The 18,685-nt window shown below is 44.7% G+C and overlaps 1 protein-coding gene across 2 annotated transcripts in view; it reads left to right on the top strand.

The window, feature by feature from the left end:
- PGR (progesterone receptor) overlaps window positions 1-18,685 on the top strand; it is a 97,833-nt gene that overhangs the window by 4,884 nt on the left and 74,264 nt on the right. For both annotated transcript variants that reach the window (XM_075198775.1, XM_075198777.1), the window contains exon 2: window positions 1,926-2,074. In XM_075198775.1, the coding sequence (XP_075054876.1) occupies window positions 1,926-2,074 (149 nt within the window). The remainder of the gene's footprint in view (window positions 1-1,925; window positions 2,075-18,685) is intronic.

Genomic DNA, 18,685 nt, shown 5'->3' with positions numbered 1-18,685 from the left:
AACAAGTGATACACATAAGCCTGTTTATATTTCAATTTGGTACACATATTCACATACAAGGGTGGATCTAGAAAATAGTTCTACCTGGGGTGATTTAGGGAGGGGGGGGGGTGATTTAGGCCCACCCCCTTTTTGACACCTAAGGCTGCCTACGGCCGCTCTGATCTGTTTTAAACACAATCAGAGCAGCCGGGCAGCACGCTCTCCCTGCCTCTCTCTGCCTAACGGACATGCACACCGATCGCCCTCCCCTAGATCCACCAATGTTCACATATGGAGTGTGCAGTGTGGTGAAGGGACAGACATATTATTAAGTGATTACACTATATGTGATTTTTTCTGTCTCCCTATTCCATGAGAGGATCCATACATCCAAGAGGTGATCCGATCGGTATAACACTACACAAGTGAATATTCCGGATACCATTTAATAAGAGGCGCCCATTTCTTTGTTTCGAACTTGTTATTCATTATCTGGACTAACCTACCAGTATTTCAGAGTGTGGCTGCCACCTGTACATGTGGGGCTTATATTGATGATAAGTTTATTGTACATGTTCAACATTGTTTGAACTGGACAATAAGTAGAGCGCCTTTTTGTCTAGTTGGTGATTGATATATATATATATATATATATATATATATATATATATATATATAGCTCCACTTGTCAAGAGCTACACTACTCTATACGAAACTGCTTGTCTGATTTAAAAGACAGCATTTTTGTCAATGCCTCGTCCCAATGAACTTTCAATGGAAAGATCACAGGGGTAGGGCATCTTCACCCACTTAGTCAGTTTGAATGAGGTGAGAGAAGAACACCACAGGACCCTTGGGATGATTTAGTGAATTGCTACACCGAAGCTAAGTAAAACTGTATATTTCATCATATGTTAGTGAATTCCACCCAAAACTAAATGTTAAATTTTATACTTTCAGAGATTTAATAGGTACAGCTAAGTAATGAGTAAAAATAAATTCAGTATGAGATGCTCCAAAAATTAGAATAATATGTGTCTGCCAGGAGTTAGTTACAATAGTACAATAATTTAATAAACAAAGGGGGCCAAAGCTTATAATGGTGGTGACGTAGTGTAGAATCCCCTTTGGTGGTGCTGTGTGTCTCATTTTGCACAGTTTTACCTAGATTTCCACCAATGCCTATCAGTCTCCAGAGCAAGATGGCGAAGTTTCCACCAGTCAATAAGCGGAGTTTGATAAAGTACGGAGTACGCATTCCATTGCTTCTAGTTTTGCAGAGCAGGGTAAAAACAAAATTTTATTCTGCGGGTGAACAAGATTATTGAAATGAGGTCAAGTGATGGAGAGAACTTATATTTGGGGGCATTCTTTGTTGTGCAGCAGAGCTCTCTGCAATTTCAACTCCACTAAAGGACTGGAATCTTGCACCAACTCTAACTTAACGGTGGATGATTTTTGTCCTATACTTTTCAATGGCATCCAGTTGGCAGAATAGCTCATTTCGAGGGTAAAAAACATTATTTAGCCACATGTATCAAAGACATTCCCAATGTCCCCTCACACATGTTTAGCTTAAGCCATAAAGCTAAACTGAGTAGTATTTTAGACAAAAAAAAGGTACAATGTGACAACAAAATACATCAATGATCTCCACATTAAAGCAGTGTCACTACACACTGCCACATTCACAAACACTTGGTGAACCATAAACGGAAACGCACCAGAATAAAGGACGTAAAGAACAACTAAACAAACCCAAATCCATAGTCTGCAAATTATTACACACAAAAAATGGGGTTTTCAGATGCTAAAAGGTTTAAAGACTGATTTAATATATTAATTTGATATATTCAGTACCTGTGAGGCACAAATCTACTATTTCCCAATGCATGTTGCTGATGACTTTGCGATAACCTATTGTTCTTGTGTTTTATCTAAAGGCCCGAGGACCCAGGTCAAACTTCTCAGTATACCTTTGACTCTTTACCGCAGAAGACCTGTTTAATCTGTGGCGATGAGGCATCGGGCTGTCATTACGGGGTTCTCACCTGCGGGAGCTGCAAAGTCTTCTTTAAGAGAGCTATAGAAGGTAGGGATTATATCACATCACAAAAGTTCTGGTGTTTTTGACATTTAAAAAAGTTAAATATTCCTTTAAAAATATTCTTAATTATGCTTGTCTTACAGTTTGTGGTTTTTTTGTTTGTGTTTTTTTACCACCTTTTTCCACAATAGTCCGTATGTGTATTGTGGTGACATATATGGGTCTCAGGACGTGGGATACGTTTTACCTATGTTATTGTACTGTAATAGTCTCAGCATGTGGGGTATGTTTTACCTATGTTATGTAGGGCTTAGCACATCGGATAGCAATCAGTTCTAGGAGGGGAGGAGGTAGTCATTGACACAGCCTCTCTTTTGGAATCAACATTTAGGCACCTCAAGGCAGTAAATTGCCGCAAAAGCCCCTGAGACTAATGAGTATTAGATTAGTAATCGGATGTGCTGACCTAATAATATTCATGGCTGCAATCAGCCAATGAACAGCAGCGCAGGTGAAATCTGTCATATTAAACCGACAAGCTATTTAACTATAAACACCTGTTATCTAAACACTGTTGAGCTAGAGTCACTCTGACCTGAGGCCTCATTAGTTATCTAACAGAACAAATGCTAACGTGTATTTGAATGTTGTACGTGTACCAATGAAATATTTAAGTATTTCTTTTCCCCTCAGTAAAAGACAACAGCTGTATATTGGGAACCCGAAAATTCATATTCATAATCATATTTGTGCAAAGCTACTAGGAATAGTATGTTTTGTATTGAGTATGTCACGGGCACTAGGAGTCTTTACCCAGGGATCACCAGGTGGTAAGCTTACCAGAGCAATGTAGATGGTAATAGTGTGCTCTGGTAGCAGGGTGATCACGGAACAGGCAATAGTAGATGATGAGATGCTCAGGAAAGTCTATGACTAGCAGCACTGGTAATATGGAGGTAATAATACACGAGGAACTGTATGGACAAGGGCAAGTGGAGGTAGTCAGTGGTCTGCGATAGCAAGTTGTACCACTGCTATAGTGAGGAGGAATGTCCAACAGAAACGAGGAAGTGATGAGAGTCAGCGGTCTGCGGATAGCAAGTGGTACCGCTGTCTGAGTGAAGGAATGGAATCCAAGTGGAGGTATCCGGGAAGTCAGTGGTCTGCGGTAGCAAGTTGTACCACTGCTATGTGAGAGGAATGGAACAGGTGATACCGGAACAGGAATCAGTGGTCTGCCTTCAGCAAGTTGTACCACTGAATATATATGTGAGGAGGTGTACGGGGAGAGACTGCAACACAGGATGTACACGGGCACATTAAACACGATCCACAGTAATATGCACAATATATATAAATGACTGAACAGGTCTGCAACTGTAGGAAGTCTCTGAAGTAATCCAGCACAAGATAACACAGTCAATGATGGCAAAAGACTCAGCGGATTGCAGACTCCAGAGGAGAACCAACACAGTCCAGCAAGATATGCAATACACCAGCACAGTCAATGAGAAGTATGCATACCGTGGTTCAGAAGGCAGTCAGATAGGAGTGCAGTGATACCTGGGCGGCAGGAGGCCGACAGGATGAGAAGTCCCTGGATGTAAGAGGCAGGGGTCTAGTAGGTGCAGCGCACAGGTAAGTAGACCAACAGGGACACGAATCCACAGGAATCAGTAAAACATGGAACTGGACTCATGGAGGACCCAGGAGAATGGAGATGATCTAGCAGAGGAGTAGCTGATGAGATACGAATCCAATGCTGACAGGAGGGTAGAGACCAGCGGGAAACAGGAAGGCGTGGAGAGCGGATCAGCAGTAGGTGGACGATAGCGCTGGCAGCAGCAGCAGGACTCTGCGGACCCACGGGAGAGATGAGATGAGGCTGACGGCACAGGAGCAGCGGATAGGAATCAGCTAGCAGTCACGATGATGAACACAGGCGAGTTGCCAGCTGGAGACTGTAGTGCACGGAGGCAGCGGGTAGGAATCAGCTCACAGTCACGATGATGAACACAGGCGAGTTGCCAGCTGGAGGCTGTAGTGCACGGAGGCAGCGGATAGGAATCAGCTCACAGTCACGATGATGAACACAGGCGAGTTGCCAGCTGGAGGCTGTAGTGCACGGAGGCAGCGGATAGGAATCAGCTCACAGACTTGATGATGAACAGGTGAGTGGATAAGGAGAGAAGGCTGTAGTGCACGGAGGCAGCGGATAGGAATCAGCAAACAGTCACTATGAAATATAATAGCGTTGAAGTGGTATAGGAGACTGTAGTGCACGGAGGCAGCGGATAGGAATCAGCAAACAGTCACAATGGAATATAATAGCGTTGAAGCGGTATAGGAGACTGTAGTGCACGGAGGCAGCGGATAGGAATCAGCAAACAGTCACAATGGAATATAATAGCGTTGAAGTGGTATAGGAGACTGTAGTGCACGGAGGCAGCGGATAGGAATCAGCAAACAGTCACAATGGAATATAATAGCGTTGAAGTGGTGTAGAAGACTGTAGAGCACGGAGGCAGCGGATAGGAATCAGCTCACAGTCACGATGATACAGTTGATGGTAGAAGTGGTATGGGAACCACAGTAGTAGAAGTGGTTTGGAAACCACAGAGGTAGAAGTGGTTTGGAAACCACAGGAATCAGCAGCGCTGAATACACGAGGAAACACAGGAACACCTTCAGAGACTCATGGGGAATGAGACTCCAAGATCAGGCAACGTGGTGTTGACCACAGGTGCTTAATATAGGGAGTGTTGCCTGATCTGCCAATTGAGTTAAAGGGACATACACTGAAGTATAGGAAAGGGCTGCGCATGCGCAGACCCTCAGGATGGAGGACGGCCACGGTTCCTAAATGTCCGGGAAGAGGCACTCACGGTCCGGTGAGTGACAGTACCCCCCCTTTTAAAGGTGGGCACAGAACGCCTGGAACCGGGCTTGTCCGGATTTTTGGAATAAAACTTCTTCAAAAGGGCAGGAGCATTAAGATCTTCAGCTTTGATCCAAGAGCGCTCCTCAGGACCAAAGCCCTTCCAATGAACGAGGAAACGGAGTACTCCTCGCGAAATTTTTGCGTCTAGTACCTCAGTAATTTCGAAATCCTCCTCCTGATGAACTTGAACTGGCTGCGGAGCTGAGGGAGGTTTTGAAAAACGGTTGATAATAAGAGGCTTGAGTAAGGACACATGGAAGGCATTAGAAATCCGAAGATTCTTAGGAAGAAGAAGTTTCACACATACTGGATTGATTACTTGAATGATCCTATATGGACCAATAAAACGAGGGGCGAATTTCATAGATGGGACCTTCAAACGAATGTTTTTAGTAGATAACCAGACACGATCTCCAATTTTTAGTGGTGGAATAGCCCGCCTCTTCTTATCTGCGAAAGATTTATATTTGATAGATGTTTTCTTCAAACAGGTTTTGACCTGAGACCAGACATTTTTAAAGGTCTGACAGGCAGTCTCCACCGCTGGAACTTGGGTGGGCGGGAGGGCAGGAAATTCCGGAAAAGACGGATGGTGACCGTAGACCACAAAAAATGGAGTTTTGGATGATGACTCATGGTACATGTTGTTATGGGCGAATTCGGCCCAAGGAAGCAACTCTACCCAGTTGTCTTGATTGGCTGAAGAGAACATCCTTATAAAAGTCTCAAGATCTTGATTGACACGCTCAGTCTGTCCGTTAGATTGCGGATGGTAAGAAGATGAGAGTGCTAATCGTATGCCCAAGGTTTTACAAAGGGCTCGCCAGAATCTGGAAACGAATTGTACTCCTCTATCTGACACAATCTCAGACGGACATCCATGGATGTGGAAGATCTCTTTAATGAAATGTTCAGCCAGGATAGACGAGGAAGGCAAACCAGACAGAGGGACGAAATGAGCCATCTTCGAAAATCTGTCCACCACCACCCAAATAGTGTTATGATTCTTACTAGGTGGTAAGTCAGTAACGAAATCCATACTAATATGGGTCCACGGCTTGGACGGAATGGGTAGTGGTCGCAGCAACCCTGCTGGAGTTCTGCGGGAAGATTTGAATTGGGAACATAATTCACAGGAAGCAATGAACTCTTTGACGTCTCTCCTCATTGAAGGCCACCAGTAACTTCGAGAGAGCATCTCAAAGGTCTTGTGTTCACCGGCGTGTCCAGAAAAACGAGAGGCATGGAACCACGAAAGGATTTTCCTCCTTAGAGTAGGAGGCACGAGAGTCTTCCCAAATGGTAGCGTTTTGGTGGATGAAGCAGCCAGTGAGATACATTTGGGGTCTAGAATGGTATGGTTGGAAACCTCTTCTATATCAGAGGACGTCACAAAAGCTCTAGATAAAGCGTCAGCTTTTTTGTTCTTGGCAGCTGGTTTGAAGGTTATTATTAATTCGAAACGGGAAAAGAAAAGAGACCATCTTGCTTGGCGAGGGTTCAAGCATTGAGCAGACTGAAGATATGACAAGTTCTTATGATCCGTGAAGATCGTCACTGGATGGCGAGCTCCTTCCAATAGGTATCTCCACTCCTCTAATGCAGCTTTGATAGCCAGTAACTCCTTGTCCCCGATAGTATAATTCTTCTCTGCGGGCAGAAGACCCCGAGAATAGAAGGCACAAGGATGGAATTTTTGCTGTTCAGAGCGTTGGGAGAGAATAGCTCCCAAGCCCACATTAGAGGCATCTACTTCTAGAAAGAAGGGGAGTGTCACATCAGGCTGTCGAAGGATTGGAGCCGAAGAGAAGGACTCTTTGAGTGTTTGAAAGGCTTGAAGAGCCTCAGGCGACCATTGCTTAGGATTAGCCCCTTTTCGAGTCAGGGCCACAATAGGAGATGCAATGGAAGAAAAGTCTTGAATGAAGCGTCTATAGTAATTGGCAAAACCTAAAAAACGCTGAATAGCACGAAGAGTAGTTGGCTGGGGCCAATGTAGTACAGCATTCACCTTGTCTGGATCCATCTTCAGGCCAACTCCGGAAACTATATACCCCAAGAATGGAATCTGGGGCAATTCGAATGAACATTTTTCTAATTTACAGAACAATGAATTTTTTCGTAGCCTGGAGAGGACTTCTGCCACGTGTTGGTGGTGAGAAGGCAGGTCCTGGGAAAAGATCAATATGTCGTCCAGGTAGACGACGACACATTCATATAATAAGTCCCGAAAGATCTCATTGATGAAGCCTTGAAAAACAGCGGGGGCATTACACAGCCCGAAAGGCATTACCAGATATTCGTAATGCCCGTCTCTGGTGTTAAACGCTGTCTTCCATTCGTCACCGGAACGGATTCTGATTAAATTGTAGGCACCACGAAGATCCAACTTAGTAAAAATACGGGCTCCCTTGATGCGATCGAATAGCTCAGTGATCAGCGGAATGGGATACCGATTCTTGATAGTAATGGCATTGAGTCCACGAAAATCTATGCAAGGGCGTAATGATCCATCCTTCTTTTTGACGAAGAAGAACCCAGCTCCAGCGGGAGAGGTGGAAGGTCGAATAAACCCACGCTGGAGGTTCTCCTGTATATACTCAGATGTAGCTTGAGTCTCAGGTAACGAGAGTGGATAGACCCGGCCCCTGGGGGGAGTCTTGCCAGGTAGAAGGTCGATCGGACAATCCCAAGAACGATGAGGAGGAAGACGTTCAGACTGAGCTTTATCAAACACATCGGTAAATGAAGCATATTGAGGAGGGAGTCCCGGTGAGGTAGATGAGATGGAAGATTGCTGTACTTTGAGAGGAATAACTTGGGAAAGGCAACGATGGTGACATTCAGGCCCCCAAGACGTGACTTGAGGGGTGCGCCAGTCAATCTGGGGAGAGTGACACTGAAGCCATGGAAGGCCTAAGACAATCGGACTTGTCGTAACAGGAAGGATTAAAAACGATATTACTTCATGATGCAGGGCACCAATCTGAAGTGTTACTGGAGACGTACTCTGAGTGATGAGACCGTTGATGAGACGTGATCCATCTATAGCCATCACAGTAATGGGTGTTTTTAAGGTAATCACTGGTAGAGACCATTGATTTACTAATGATTTGGAAATAAAATTTCCTGCTGCTCCGGAATCAATTAATGCCTGTGACTCAAAGGTTTTGGTAGCAGAGGAAATCGTAACATCAAAAGCGCAGACTTTAGATTTCATGGAAGATGGAGAGGACTCCAGGGACCCTAACTTCACCTCTCCGGAACTAGTTAGGGCCTGGCATTTCCCGATCTCTTAGGGCAGGAGCTGAGAATATGAGTGGAATCAGCACAATAGATACAGAGTCTATTCTTTACTCTTCGTTTTCTCTCCTCGGAAGATAATTTGGAACGTCCTATCTCCATGGGAATCACAGAGGGTGAAACTGGACGAAATTGAGGGTTAGAACGAAGAGGTGCTTTAGCACAAGTTGTTTTCTCAGCCTCCCTTTCACGAAATCTCATATCAACACGATGGCATAGAGAGATCAAATCTTCAAGTGACGAAGGAAGCTCTTGAGTAGTCAGTGCATCTTTAATTTTATCGGAGAGCCCCTGCCAGAAGGCGGCAACTAGGGCTTCAGTGTTCCACTGAAGTTCAGAGGCTAAGATCCTAAATTGAATGACGTACTGGCCTACTGTATGAGGTCCTTGTCGTAGGCGGAGGATGCTGGAAGCAGCGGAGGTCACACGACCTGGTTCATCGAACACACTTCGAAATGTAGAAATGAATTTGGCACTATCTTGCAATATAGGATCATTTCTCTCCCACAGAGGGGAGGCCCAAGCCAGGGCTTGTCCTGAAAACAAAGAGATAAGATAGGCCACTCTGGAACGATGGGTAGAAAAATTTTGAGGTTGGAGCTCAAAATGGACTGAACATTGGTTAAGGAAACCCCTACAAGTTTTGGGGTCTCCATCGTACTTTGACGGAGTAGGCAGGTGAAGCGTGGAAGCTATAGACACCTGGGATGGCAATGGGGAAACGGAGGAAAGCACAGGAGCTTCAGTAGTAGCTGTCACAGTCTGTCCAGATGTTCCTTGGGAGGTTAATGACTGATAACACTGAAGTAACAGCTGTTGGCGGGCACCCTGTTGCTCCACACGGCTGACCAAATGCTGCAGCATCTCTTTGGCGGTAGGTTCCGTATCTGGGTCTGTCATGGCCTGATCTTACTGTCACGGGCACTAGGAGTCTTTACCCAGGGATCACCAGGTGGTAAGCTTACCAGAGCAATGTAGATGGTAATAGTGTGCTCTGGTAGCAGGGTGATCACGGAACAGGCAATAGTAGATGATGAGATGCTCAGGAAAGTCTATGACTAGCAGCACTGGTAATATGGAGGTAATAATACACGAGGAACTGTATGGACAAGGGCAAGTGGAGGTAGTCAGTGGTCTGCGATAGCAAGTTGTACCACTGCTATAGTGAGGAGGAATGTCCAACAGAAACGAGGAAGTGATGAGAGTCAGCAGTCTGCGGATAGCAAGTGGTACCGCTGTCTGAGTGAAGGAATGGAATCCAAGTGGAGGTATCCGGGAAGTCAGTGGTCTGCGGTAGCAAGTTGTACCACTGCTATGTGAGAGGAATGGAACAGGTGATACCGGAACAGGAATCAGTGGTCTGCCTTCAGCAAGTTGTACCACTGAATATATATGTGAGGAGGTGTACGGGGAGAGACTGCAACACAGGATGTACACGGGCACATTAAACACGATCCACAGTAATATGCACAATATATATAAATGACTGAACAGGTCTGCAACTGTAGGAAGTCTCTGAAGTAATCCAGCACAAGATAACACAGTCAATGATGGCAAAAGACTCAGCGGATTGCAGACTCCAGAGGAGAACCAACACAGTCCAGCAAGATATGCAATACACCAGCACAGTCAATGAGAAGTATGCATACCGTGGTTCAGAAGGCAGTCAGATAGGAGTGCAGTGATACCTGGGCGGCAGGAGGCCGACAGGATGAGAAGTCCCTGGATGTAAGAGGCAGGGGTCTAGTAGGTGCAGCGCACAGGTAAGTAGACCAACAGGGACACGAATCCACAGGAATCAGTAAAACATGGAACTGGACTCATGGAGGACCCAGGAGAATGGAGATGATCTAGCAGAGGAGTAGCTGATGAGATACGAATCCAATGCTGACAGGAGGGTAGAGACCAGCGGGAAACAGGAAGGCGTGGAGAGCGGATCAGCAGTAGGTGGACGATAGCGCTGGCAGCGGCAGCAGGACTCTGCGGACCCACGGGAGAGATGAGATGAGGCTGACGGCACAGGAGCAGCGGATAGGAATCAGCTAGCAGTCACGATGATGAACACAGGCGAGTTGCCAGCTGGAGACTGTAGTGCACGGAGGCAGCGGGTAGGAATCAGCTCACAGTCACGATGATGAACACAGGCGAGTTGCCAGCTGGAGGCTGTAGTGCACGGAGGCAGCGGATAGGAATCAGCTCACAGTCACGATGATGAACACAGGCGAGTTGCCAGCTGGAGGCTGTAGTGCACGGAGGCAGCGGATAGGAATCAGCTCACAGACTTGATGATGAACAGGTGAGTGGATAAGGAGAGAGTGCACGGAGGCAGCGGATAGGAATCAGCAAACAGTCACTATGAAATATAATAGCGTTGAAGTGGTATAGGAGACTGTAGTGCACGGAGGCAGCGGATAGGAATCAGCAAACAGTCACAATGGAATATAATAGCGTTGAAGCGGTATAGAAGACTGTAGTGCACGGAGGCAGCGGATAGGAATCAGCAAACAGTCACAATGGAATATAATAGCGTTGAAGCGGTATAGGAGACTGTAGTGCACGGAGGCAGCGGATAGGAATCAGCAAACAGTCACAATGGAATATAATAGCGTTGAAGTGGTGTAGAAGACTGTAGAGCACGGAGGCAGCGGATAGGAATCAGCTCACAGTCACGATGATACAGTTGATGGTAGAAGTGGTATGGGAACCACAGTAGTAGAAGTGGTTTGGAAACCACAGAGGTAGAAGTGGTTTGGAAACCACAGGAATCAGCAGCGCTGAATACACGAGGAAACACAGGAACACCTTCAGAGACTCATGGGGAATGAGACTCCAAGATCAGGCAACGTGGTGTTGACCACAGGTGCTTAATATAGGGAGTGTTGCCTGATCTGCCAATTGAGTTAAAGGGACATACACTGAAGTATAGGAAAGGGCTGCGCATGCGCAGACCCTCAGGATGGAGGACGGCCACGGTTCCTAAATGTCCGGGAAGAGGCACTCACGGTCCGGTGAGTGACAGAGTATTTGTAATATTAGGTGGTAAAAATACAGTGAACAGTTATTAAGTGTCAATAAATATTTTTAGAGGTTTACTGTGACAGTTGTTGATGATGTGTTCTTTTTAAAACGATCCTAACTGAGAGTTAAATAAATAAGACACAATTTTGCAGTGGAAATTTTGTTTTTTGCATGCACTCATAATTTTGTGCCTTAATAGCTAATCCTCTAAGTACTGTACAATAATGGTCTTTGACTTTTAAATGCCATCTAGCAATACCCCGAGATTATAGTCATGTGACCACTGATCACATGATCATCACTCTGATGTGTTAGTAAACAGATGCTACAAATCCTTAGTTAAATACACAATTGCCAAAAATGTATGTCCTCGACTATGTATTTTCTTACTTCATTTAGCATTTTTGTGAGCCATTTAGTTGAAGTTAAATATGCAATCTGTAATCTGCACTTTGAGTTCTTCTGAAAAGGCAACTTGCTGTTATTTTCAAGGATAAACATAAAAACAAACACATTCCATTGAAAACAGATACTGCTTGGTCGCATATCAGTTCACTGTGGTCATATTGGAAACGGTATAACCACACACAGTTATTACATAAACTAGGCATACATTGCCAGGGTTTGCTTTGTTTGGTTATTTGTAAATATATGAGAAGTGTGTCCCTTAGACTAAACGCAGTTAAAATCATGCGGGTGAGTGACTTACCAAAGAACCTATGATCTGTGGATTCCTGGAATTTCAGCCAATGGGAGCAGGAAGGGGATGGGACTTATACACAGTTTTAAGTCAGTGCTCAGAGGTTACAGTCCTTCCTGCTTCCGGATTCCTTCCGCCCTCCCTACAATTTCTTAGATAACTTTAATTGGAGTTGGTTTAGAGTAGGAGAGCAGTGCAGTCTGTAACTGTGCATATGGTGCTCGGGTGATCTTGTCATAGGTCACTACCCCTCTGTGGTTATGGTGTCATACCATGGTTGGTCCGTTTTGTTAGTAGGACCTTTGGGCCAGTTTTGTATGGTTTATACTGGCGGAGTTTATAGGGGGCGTAGTCTTGCCGTTGGAGTTGATCTTAGCACCGGCAAATAGATAAGGTATGATCCTGGGTTGGTGGTAATATGGTCTGACCTTTCCACCTTATTGGTTTTGCGTTCCTGACTGCCCTGCTCTCGTCCGCCTTACAGTCCTATTAGTTTAAAATAAATAAATACCGTCATTCATTCCAACTTTAATTTGGTGTCCGTGTCTTTATTTGGTCTAGTAAAAGGTTATGTCACAGGTGTGTTATTTGGGGAAAACTTCCCTGCTATGCATTTTAGTCTGCAGTGCAGTTAGCTGTTAGTTACTAATAACCTGTATACAGTGGAGAGAGCCATTGTGAGCGCTGAACCAATATTCCATACTTGCCAACTCTCCCGTAATGTCTGGGAGACTCCCACATTTCGGGTGAGTCTCACGGACTCCTGGGACAGAATGGCAATCTCCCGCATCAGCAGAATTAGGGCTAAAATACAGCGATTCTCTGGGAATTGCGGCATTTGGCCCTGCCCCCCACTGTAAAATGACGCGTTTGCATCATTACGTCACGGGGGACGGGTCCAAAATGACGTGATTTTGGAGCCCTGCCACCCACACGTCCACCTCCCCCACGGCACCTCCCGGAAGGCAATCGCAGAAAGTTGGTAAGTATGCAATATTCATAAGAATGCACCCTATCAACTCACTAAGGGGCCTATTTATCAAAGATCTCCCCTCTGTAGTTTAGAGGTAAATCCCGAAAAAAACAGTTTTTGGGGACTAACCGCTAAATGACTATGTATTATTCTAGCATCGCAGCAGATATCTCAGATATCTGCTGCTTTGCATTTCTCATCGTTTCACTGAGCACTCCCCATAAAAGTGTATGGGAAGTGCTCAGTAAGGCTATTTAACAATGTACGAAATTAACTTTTCAATCATGTTAATGTACTCCAGCTCAACCAGGCGTACATTAACATGTCTGAAATCTTTCGCAGCTGTCAGCGCATGTGTGGTGGGATCATGTGATCCCTCCCTGTCACATAACGTTCCTTTTGCAGTCAAGCGATGCTAGTGCGCATGCGCCAAGTTTTCGGTCGGCGCATGCGCACTAGCAAAAAGAAGAAAAAAAAAAGAGAAGATCACCGCAGCTTTAAAAATTGGGAAAAGTCTGCGCTCAACAGGTGAGTCACTTCTCAGGGACAGATGGTTATCGTCACTGCTGTCCCTGAGATGTTTTTTAATACATTGCCGTTACTTTTCAATCCGCATCAATGCGATGAGAAGGGCCGGACTGGGCATCTGGCACTTCTGGCATTTGCCAGAAGGGCCGATGGCTGTGTGGGCCGGTCCGGTACCCTGCATGTGAGTATGATCGAGGCGCAGGGTTTTCTTAACCGACATTCAGTGAGGAGCGGCGTCCAGAAGAAAGAAGAGAGAAAAGAGAAGAAAAGAAATACAGAGTTAAGTAAAAGAGTGGAGTAACGAAGAGAGGCACAGGGGGATGAAGAATGGGGGGGAGAAAAAAGGCACAGGGGAATGAAGAAGGGGGTAAGATAAAAGGAAAAGGGGATGAAGAAGGGGGGGATAAAAGGCATAGGGGGATGAAGAAAGGGGGGCATAAAAGGCACAAGGTGATGAAGAAAGGGGGGAGATAAAAGGCACAGGGTGATGAAGAAAAGGGGGACATAAAAGGCACAGGGGGGGTGAAGAAGGGGGCATAAAAGGGTGATAAAGAAAAGGGGTGCAGCATGGGGCAGGGTGATGAAGAGGGGAAAAAGCAGCATGGCAGAATGTGGTGAAGGGGTAAAAGTAGCATGGAGGGTGCAGTGCGATCATAAGGGGGGCACAGTAATGTGGCAGTGTAGTGTGTGAGGTAGATGGTGGCTAATTAATGTGTGCTATTTTGTTTTCAGGGTATTGGTGGGGCAATGTAATAGTGGGGACTATTAATTTAAGATGGGGTGGTTTGGGGGCTATTGAATGTGGGGGTGAGTTTGGGGAGAATGAGGTCTCTTTATTAAATGTGACTATGAATTTAATGGCAGTGATGGTTGCAGGAAATAGGTATATTTATGAAATGTAAATACTATTAATTTATTGCTGGGGCTGTATGTAGGGAGGGAAATATGTTTATTTATTAAATGGGAATACTATTATTTTGATGTTGGGGCTGTAGTGTGGCCTAATTTTAAAAACAAGGGTGCTATATTGATTTAACAGCGGTGCTGGTTGGAGATTTCTAAATTTCATGTACCCATTTTTTTTTCAAAATCGGGCCCCCAATATTCCAGGTTTCAGAAAAGCAGCAACTGATCTAAAGACACCAGCAGCTACAAGTCAGGTAAGAGAGAGCAGGACAGTCTGCCAACTGTCCTGAATTTGGTGGGTGACTTTCCCGCTTAGTCAGGATTTGGTCTGACTACAAGGACAGTTGGGAGGTATGTCCTGCTTCACATTGTACTGCTTGTGAAGGCAGAAACTGTGTGCACCTAACAGTAGTGCTCACAGTATTGCTTGTGTATTTGTTGAAAATGTGTCTAGTAACCATATTACATATAGGAGCCCCCCTGTCTTAAATGCCTAGGGCTCCCCCCCGAGCCTTAATCCAGCTCTGGTTAGCAGGAGGAATCTGATAGTTGCTCCAAGTCCCTGGACAGGACACAGCCTGCAGAGCAAGCCGAGGAGCTCTATGTTTCATGAGATTTATTAATCTTGTGAGACTGAGTACCGGAAATATTTGTTGTGTTTATTGCTCAGCACTAGGACTGGTTGAGGATTTGGAGGTAGTGGGGTACACTGGCCACTGTTTAATTATTTATTTATTTATTACACATGGCATTGGGGACTGTTTTATTATAGGTTGTGAGTGTGTCTGCAAATGCTGCTAATCAAAACGGGTCCCATGAAGAGTATAGGAGAACGGCAGCATTCTTGGGTGTTACATGCACACAAAAGTGTGACGTAATAAAACCAGTCCTGAAGTCCCCTCTTTCTAATGATTTATACAAACCATAAATAAGGTTACACCGAGCAGTGTGTTATGAGAACAAACAAAAGTCTTTTAATTGAAAGGGGTCGTACTAAAGGGGTAGAAGGCTGCAATTTGATGTCATCTTTACCGCGCACTTTCTAAACATTTTTATGTCTCGCTGCACTTTTACTTTGTGGACATTGCTCTCGAGTGCGCAGAAGAGGCGTGCAGCTTGTGCACTGAGCTTCCAGGCTCAAAATAGACCTCCGCTCTGGGGTACTGAAGTGGGTAATGGGGGCCTTGGAGGTGGGGGCGATCTTCCATTTCCGGGCCTCCCTCACCTTCGGACCTCGTAGCCGCCACACTCCCTATAGTTCCACATCTGAGGGTCCCTTGTCTGGTTGTAATCACATTAGAAGCTACAGAAGACAAGCAGATTCCATGTATAGTTCAGGCAGCTGTGTCAGATTGGTAAATATGTATTTTCTTCAGTGTTGGATTTTGTTTTACAAGCAGAATATGTGCCGTCGTGATGATAAAACAATGCTGCAAAGCGTCTTGTCGGACCAGTGGCCCCTTTCATTGTTTTCTAGGAGGCAGCCAGAAAATTTCCTCCTCCATAGATTTTTTAACATAATGGTTTTGTGCTGAATTCCATTTTCCTTCCTGTAGCTCAGTGTTGTGACTGATTCGCTGGCACTAGGGGAAATAGATGAAGCTGAAAAGAAAAGACAGTAAGGTTCATGTAAATGTTCCCAGCTATCAAAAGGCTGATGAGTACAATTTCCTGGAATGTTTTGCAAGACAAACCACTAAGAAAGCTATCACGGCCCGACGTGCCGGTGGTGGCAGATAATCTGTAGTCACAAGTGATGAGTGTGGTCATTCTCTGCTGAATATATTGTCGTTTGTTATATTTGAATGGACAGGGAAGCCTCGCTGTCTGCGATAGTTTCTGCATCACTAGTAGTTACAGATTTCATGCTTCCATCCTGATGCCATCTGGTTTGTAGATTATATTCATGTTATTATGACATAAAGTGATCATATCACAAGCTGACAGTAGATTGCAGTTGAGATGTCTCAGTAAAACTATCTTAGGGGTAAATTTACTAAACTTTTATAAAACAAAACAAAAGAGAAGGTGTTGCCCCATAGCAACCAATCAGATTCCAGCTATCATTTATCTAGGGCATGCTAGAAAATGATAGCTAAAATCTGATTGGTTGCTATGGGCAACACCTCCACTTTTCCTTTTTAGAAATTTTAGCAAGCCTACCACTTGGCCTCAAATCTGAACAGTTTGTCTTTGGGTTCTCTTGTCCGTATTGTTTTTCCTGACTGCTTACCAATGAAGTCAGCCGATCACCATATTCAGATCGGCCAATCACAGCAGCTGTTCGTAGCTGAAAGGATCCTTCGTTCATTAGCTGCTACCACGCATCCAAGATATGGGTTGGAAGTGATAATTCCTAGGTAGGTTGAGAGGCAGGGCAGAGTTTATTATAGTTAATGTTGTTGTAAATAGTGAGAATACTATGCTGTCTTTTGACAGATCAATGATAAGTTCAGCTGTTGCTTTAGCATGGCTTGGACTATCTTAGTTAAGTGCAAAAATAGATTCTATGCTACTTGAGACCTCATGTCCACCTCACATTGCCAAATCGCGGTGGCTAATTGCAGTACTGGCAGCTAGGAGAGGAGAGAGCCGTTGGCACTAGCAGGGAGAACTGCGTGTTTGTCTCACAGCTCATAAATAGGCAGGAGCCATGACTGATTCATTCAGAAACCACTTTCACTACCCCCCCCCCCCCCACCCCCCCACATCCAGGCTGCATGAAAAGCTAGAATGGGTCAGATCCCCCACTGATAGCGCTACTGCAGGGGTCAGGGAACTTTTTTACCTTTTACTAGGGATGAGCGCACTCGGATTTATGAAATCCGAGCCCACCCGAACGTTGCGGATCCGAGTCGGATCCGAGACAGATCCGGGTATTGGCGCCAAATTCAAATGTGAAACTGAGGCTCTGACTCATAATCCCGTTGTCGGATCTCGCGATACTCGGATCCTATAATTCCCCGCTAGTCGCCGCCATCTTCACTCGGGCATCTGATCAGGGTAGAGGGAGGGTGTGTTAGGTGGTCCTCTGTCCTGGTAGATCTCGTGCTGTGCTGTTTAGTTCTGTGCTGTGCTGTTTAGTTCTGTGCTGTGCTGTGCTGTGCTGTGCTGTGCTGTGCTGTGCTCTGCAGTATCAGTCCAGTGGTGCTGTGTGCTGTGCTCTGTCCTTCTGAGGTCAGTGGTGCTGCTGGGTCCTGTGCTGTGTCCTGTTCAGTCCAGTGGTGCTGTGTCCTGTGCTCTGTGCTTCTAAGGGCATAGTTATTTCCCCAATATTCCCCTGTGTTTAAAAAAATAAAAAAAAGTTTTTTTTAAAAAATACCAAAAACTACTTAAATTTATTTTAATTACCACAAAATTTGCACAACCAATCCTGCAGTATAAGCCCATTGGTACTGCAATATTACCAAGTTCACACATTCAGCAGTAAAAGTCCAGTGGTACTGCAATATTACAAAGTTTACACATTCTGCAGTATCAGTCCAGTGGTGCTGTGTCCTGTGCTCTGTCCTGCTGAGTTCCGTAGTGCTGCTGGGTCCTGTGCCGTGTCCTTTTCAGTCCAGTGGTGCTGTGTCCTGTGCTCTGTGCTTCTAAGGGCATAGTTATTTCCCCATTATTCCCAAGTTTTTAAAAAATAAAAAAAAAGTAAAAAAAAATAAAAAATTAGAAATTAAAAAAAATATATAATTATAACCAAATGTGCAAAACCAATCCAGCAGTATAAGTCCATTGGTACTGCAATATTACCAAGTTCACACATTCTGCAGTATCAGTCCAGTGGTGCTGTGTCCTGTGCTCTGTCCTGCTGAGTTAGTGCTGCTGGGTCCTGTGCCGTGTCCTTTTCAGTTCCAGTGGTGCTGTGTCCTGTGCTCTGTGCTTCTAAGGGCATAGTTATTTCCCCATTATTCCCAAGTTTTTAAAAAATAAAAAAAAGTACAAAAAAATAAAAAAGTAAAAAAAAAATAAATAATATAATAATTATAACCAAATTTGCAAACACAATCCAGCAGTATAAGTCCATTGGTACTGCAATATTACCAAGTTCACACATTCTGCAGTATCAGTCCAGTGGTGTTGTGTCCTGTGCTCTGTCCTGCTGAGTTCCGTAGTGCTGCTGGGTCCTGTGCCGTGTCCTGTTCAGTCCAGTGGTGCTGTGTCCTGTGCTCTGTGCTTCTAAGGGCATAGTTTTTTCCCCACTATTCCAAGTTTTTTAAAAATTAAAAAAAAAGTAAAAAAAAATAAAAAATTTAAAAAAAAAAAAAAAATATATAATAATTATAACCAAAT

Source organism: Mixophyes fleayi, chromosome 2 (assembly GCF_038048845.1).
Source record: "Mixophyes fleayi isolate aMixFle1 chromosome 2, aMixFle1.hap1, whole genome shotgun sequence".
Classification (NCBI taxonomy): domain Eukaryota; kingdom Metazoa; phylum Chordata; class Amphibia; order Anura; family Limnodynastidae; genus Mixophyes; species Mixophyes fleayi.
The sequence above is the reverse complement of the archived record's forward strand: the minus strand, read 5'-3'. Positions and strand labels throughout refer to the sequence as shown.